The following is a 5,032-nucleotide window of genomic DNA, read 5'->3' as shown; positions in this document are numbered from 1 at the left end:
AGATTGTACGGTTTTTTCCCAATCTACAATATTTAACTTTTAGAAAGCAACGTGAAACGCTAACGTAACGTGTATTAAGTTCCATTCGTTGCTTGATCCAGGCACACGGTGAAGTTTCTGCGGTCTATTTAGAAGTGCACGCAGTTTTTTCTACGTTTTAACGAAAACTTGAAAGGTTGTTTGCACAAAATGTCTCTCGATGTATAACGAGTTCCGCAAGGAAGAATTTATAAACTGAAAATAGCCAGAAAGTTTGTTAAATCTGCTTTGGAAAATTGCAAGAAATATTACTGTGGTTCTTCGTAGGAAAAGAGGCAATATTATCTTTAATACATAGTTACTACAATTTTAGTGAGAAAATTGTAATTAAAAATGTAGACAATTCTCATACATTTGTATCAATTAATTTTGGTTAATTTTAAATTTTGATATTATTCATGTAGTAGGTACAGTCAGTGGAACTAATATATTAAGATTGAAAAACCGGTAAAATCGTTCAATGGCAATTCGAAATTGACTCTTCCGTTACGGTATATTTAAAGAATTTGTCTGCACCTAAATCCTTAATACCTTCGGGTGTTAATTTCAACAAATATTGCAAGCACTATCAAGCAGGAGGCAAAGAAGGCTCAATGAAAGATTAAGTATTTTAAGTAATTCTGAGTGTGTCTACATCAGCCTGCGTTACACCTTAATGCCTTGACTTCATTATCGCTTTCACCGACTATACATATCACTAACAAACCTCAAATCTATCTCCATCACCACTTGTTTCACGACGAACCAATTGCAAAATCAAGCTCCAACGTTCACTTCCCATTCGTCAAATTGTTAAAACGGACTGTTAACTCAGACACAGCGTCGAATCTTAAGTAAGAAACAACTTACTACGATACATCTGGTTCATTCTCAAACGAGGCACACTCCGAACTTAACGACGCTATTAAAAAAAGATTAACGTGAACCAGGGCACGTGGCGACGGTTAACCTTTCAACCTGAGTTCACTTCTCAAGCAGAAATCGAGTCTCTCTAGTTTACAATGAAAAACGAATGCAAATTATACCTAATTATTTCATTTTTCTCCTTGCAAATGTGAGTACGACGTATTTCATACTTAACGCAGGCAAAACTGTAAAATTGAAAATAAACTATCGCGTTCGAAGTATCGATGAACCAATAACGACTTAACTGGTCTTCCCACGGTCGAAGGGTTAACACGTTGGTCACCTGTGACCAGAAGGCCTCAAATGTTTAGAATAATTAAAATAAAATGAACATCGTCGACGTTATGTCAAATTAAAAAAAAAAGTAATAATAAAGCACAATAAGCGTAATACAATGCTATGCTCAGGAAAATGAAAATTTTCTTCCGGCCTCCCTGGGACAAAACACGCAAATCTGGCGTGGCAGTGAACGTGTTAACGAAAGCAATTACCTGACACGCATCCTTGCCACCTGAGTTTACGTAGCCGGCGCAGATCATTCTCTGTGTGATTGGACGTGTCACGTATGAACGGGAACACTGTGCGCTGGAAACGAGTGGTACCACGACCTTACGTAACCGGTTGCTCAATGGGCCGCTGTTTCTCAAAACTCCCCAACCGGTAACCAAAGCATTGCTACCAGCTGTATAATGATCGGCTGTCGGTGCCAAGAGGATCGGTCTCACCCGCGAACTGTACACCAGCGGCTTTTCCAACTGAAATTGTAATTGGTTTTGAACGGTTGCTGCCAACCGAACGCCCACAGCCTGTGCATTACGGGATTGACTGTGAAACGGTAATTGAATTCTTCAGCGTTATTCCACGGGGACCTGTTAATGAATAAACACGACCTAGACCTACTACACTCTTCCCCCCTCTTGCCCTCGTTTCCACGGTAAAAGTTGCGATACGACACCATTTTTATACGAACACTTTCCCAAACGAGCTAATTTCAACCTCTTCCCATTTCTATTTTTTCGACCCAGTTCTACAGATTGTGTAATAAATTCCTCGCGCGTGTTAGTCCGATATTAGCTACATTTCTCGAGTATTTCGAATTTCGGTAAATTCTCCGAGACTGAAATGAATTGCTAGAGTACGAAAATCTCTGTACAGATCCAATTAAAGAATCCAATAAACGTGTACGAAACTGCAAATAGTGCACGGTGAAATTCTACGAGCGAAGTGCACTAGAAAACGAAGTCTCCCGCGAACACGTTTCTTTTCCATGTTTTCTTACGTGCAGTCTGTGACAAAAGTGGCTACCTACCCGAATCAAAGCGATATCGTAATCGGCGATCCTCCTGTTGTACTTCTCGTGTATGATAATTTCTCTCACGTCGGTCACTATATCGTCCGTGTCGGTCAGCTTCGAAGTGCCCGCCTTGATCGAGATGAATCGCAGGAAGGTGCTGAAATTGCAACGGGTCGGAAGAAACGCTCGTTAGCGGACGCGTACAGTCACCGGTGGTACGAACATTTGTGCACACGCGTCCTTCGTAACGAGATTCTACAGCGGTTGTTAATGCAAAGGGAAAAATGTGTACGTACCTCTGAACGCAATGCGCGGCGGTGACGACCCATTCCTCGCTAATGATAGAGCCACCGCATACGTGACGATTGTTATATCGAAGGGAGACCTATAAATTTCATTCGACGATGTATCAATTTTGCGGACGAACGGCCGTGGAAAATAGTCGCGAGATACGGCCTGTTAAACGTGGATTCACATTTTTTTCTCGCTCATTTTCGGAGAGCGAGAGAGGGAGCTCGTTTCCGTGGTCGCGACCAGGAAATTATATCTGCATTCACGCTAGATTATTCCCCCTTTCACAGACCCGGACTAATTTATGGGCTTCGAGAATTAAACCGGGGGAAAAACGTTCGCGGTATCTCTCTTTTTCTTTTATATTTGTTTCGATGCCACGCTGCTCGGAGAAGAGAGAAATTATTCGAGAGTTTCTGGCCGAGCCGAACCCAGATTTCCCACCTTTTTTTTTCGTTTTTAAAAGAAGGAAGCTGAGAGGGATTTGTGATAATACAAAGATCAAGAAACTGTCTGCTTTCTCGTATTCTTCTTCTTTCTGTACTTTCGTTGGCGAGAAGAAATTATCGAAGAAAGTTTTGTCAGACACTGCACACGAGAATATGTATGTCTATCGATTGATAATGCGTCGTTTCGACTGAAGACGCGAACGAAACCGTTCGTTCACCAATTAATCTTCACCGATCGTTTAGAATACCTACCTGGTACGGGTGATCCTCGATACTCGCTGGCTGGCCTCCAACAATGCGACCCTCGTCAACTGGAAGAATCAATAGTTGAATTTGCGTTTCCGGTCGGGTGCCCGTTGAAAAACTACTAATTAAAGAGCGACGTTGCTCGATGAATTTCGACGAAATTTAACGACCTTCCTTCGAGTGAAAACGATCGCGGAGGAGATCGTTGCGCTGTTGGAAACGTCGAGTGGTGAACAATTTCGGCCGGATAAATCGAAAATTGAGCGAACTGACGAAACTAAATAAAGAACTGACTTGAGAACAAAAAACGAATCCGCGTAAAACGTTAATTCGACGTGTGAATAATTTCAGTGTCGCAAACGACCGATGCGATATCTCTCGTAAACAGAAGAAAATTATTCTCTCTTTCTTTAAAAAGAAAGGAAAAACAAGAGCGACGTAAAGGCGAATGCGCGAGAAAGTTGCAAAATTTAACGACACATTTCCGTCGCTGAACCGTTCGCCAAAACGTTACGAAATGTATCCGTCGAATTACCGTCGTCCATTGAGAAAATCTGCGAGAACGCGAGTGAAACGAGCTGCAACAACAGTAGCGGCGTATACATGGCGGGAACTTGGCGAAAGAACTACCTGTCCGCCATCAGGTTCGCCCTTCTTTTATTTCGATATTCGGGTTAATTGTTGTTCGTATCAATTTACCCGAACACGAGAAAAATTTCCGATCCACGAAAGTCTCGGGCTGTCGACCTAGATTCCTCGTCGATTACGTAAAAGGAGTAAGACTAAAATAAAACTTGAGCGCCGTGAGCGCGCGATAACATCATTCCTTTGGTACAAACCAATTAACAGAATTTTTTCACCGTACCCGCCGCAATCGCGTTGTGACGAACGAGAACGCGCATGTGTGTGTGTGTGTCGTGAAGAAGCGAGAGAAAGAAAGGAAACAGGATTATTTTTACCGGATCGATTGTTTGCACCGCCGAAGGATCAATAATTCCTGTTACTTTATAGCTAGCGCTGTGTCGTTAATTTTTTTATCAAAGAAACTATACGAATTGCTTTTTCTCAATGCTATAACTAGACAGTCTAAGAACTCGTTACAGTTTTTTATTTTTAATCTCCAAAATAACAGATTTAACGACGTTCCATTAATAGATCTAGAGATCCATAGAGAAGAGCGTTTAAAAGGAACATCGCTGTGTATAGACACTTATTACTGACCTCAGACTAGCAGCATCGAGCCACTTAAAAGATTGTAAAGTAAAAATTCGAATAATTCCCAACGACGATAACTCGTACTATAATTACTTACCTCAGTTTCCTCGAACCTAATCGAAATTCCCAGATATCTGTTACGCCGGATAAAATACATTTTTCCTTCGCACATCGTTCTACAATTTATCAGAACCGAAGGATTTATTACACACTTGGTGTGTATTTTCAAAACTTGCCGCACTTTTTAGTAGGAAGAAAAAGAAGGTATGTAGTTGACAGAAATTTCCAAAGATATCGATCATACACCGTCGCAACAGCAATTCTACTCTCGTTCAAAGGATCTCCCGCCTCTCTCATGCTAGGCGAACCGTTCCAGTGGACCAGAAGGAAAATTCGAAATACAGTGGACGTATCGAATAGTCGTTAAGGCAAGTTCGGCGCACACGATGCACAAGCAGGTGAACGACAGACTGTTGTTCAGAGGATATCGATGGCTTAGCGAGCGTAATGCTCGTTGCATTAGTATGCCGTGTCTGGCATGATTCTTACGAACGTTCAAACCAGTCGCTGCACTCTCTCTCTCTCTCTTTCT

At 41.8% G+C, this 5,032-nt stretch overlaps 1 protein-coding gene across 1 annotated transcript in view; it reads right to left on the bottom strand.

Annotated features, from left to right (window-relative positions):
* Nucleotides 1-3,830, bottom strand: part of LOC108578731 (trypsin-7-like) — a 4,797-nt gene extending 967 nt beyond the window's left edge. The window contains exons 1-5 of the mRNA XM_017942108.1: nucleotides 3,761-3,830; nucleotides 3,232-3,290; nucleotides 2,536-2,624; nucleotides 2,255-2,396; nucleotides 1,437-1,700 (exon numbers count right to left, since the gene is read on the bottom strand). Of these exons, the coding sequence (XP_017797597.1) occupies nucleotides 1,437-1,700; nucleotides 2,255-2,396; nucleotides 2,536-2,624; nucleotides 3,232-3,290; nucleotides 3,761-3,830 (624 nt within the window). The remainder of the gene's footprint in view (nucleotides 1-1,436; nucleotides 1,701-2,254; nucleotides 2,397-2,535; nucleotides 2,625-3,231; nucleotides 3,291-3,760) is intronic.
* Nucleotides 3,831-5,032: the final 1,202 nt, after the last annotated feature.

This window comes from Habropoda laboriosa, unplaced genomic scaffold (genome assembly GCF_001263275.1).
Source record: "Habropoda laboriosa isolate 0110345459 unplaced genomic scaffold, ASM126327v1 scaffold28, whole genome shotgun sequence".
Lineage (NCBI taxonomy): Eukaryota > Metazoa > Arthropoda > Insecta > Hymenoptera > Apidae > Habropoda > Habropoda laboriosa.
This window is presented reverse-complemented; position numbering and strand designations above follow the sequence as displayed.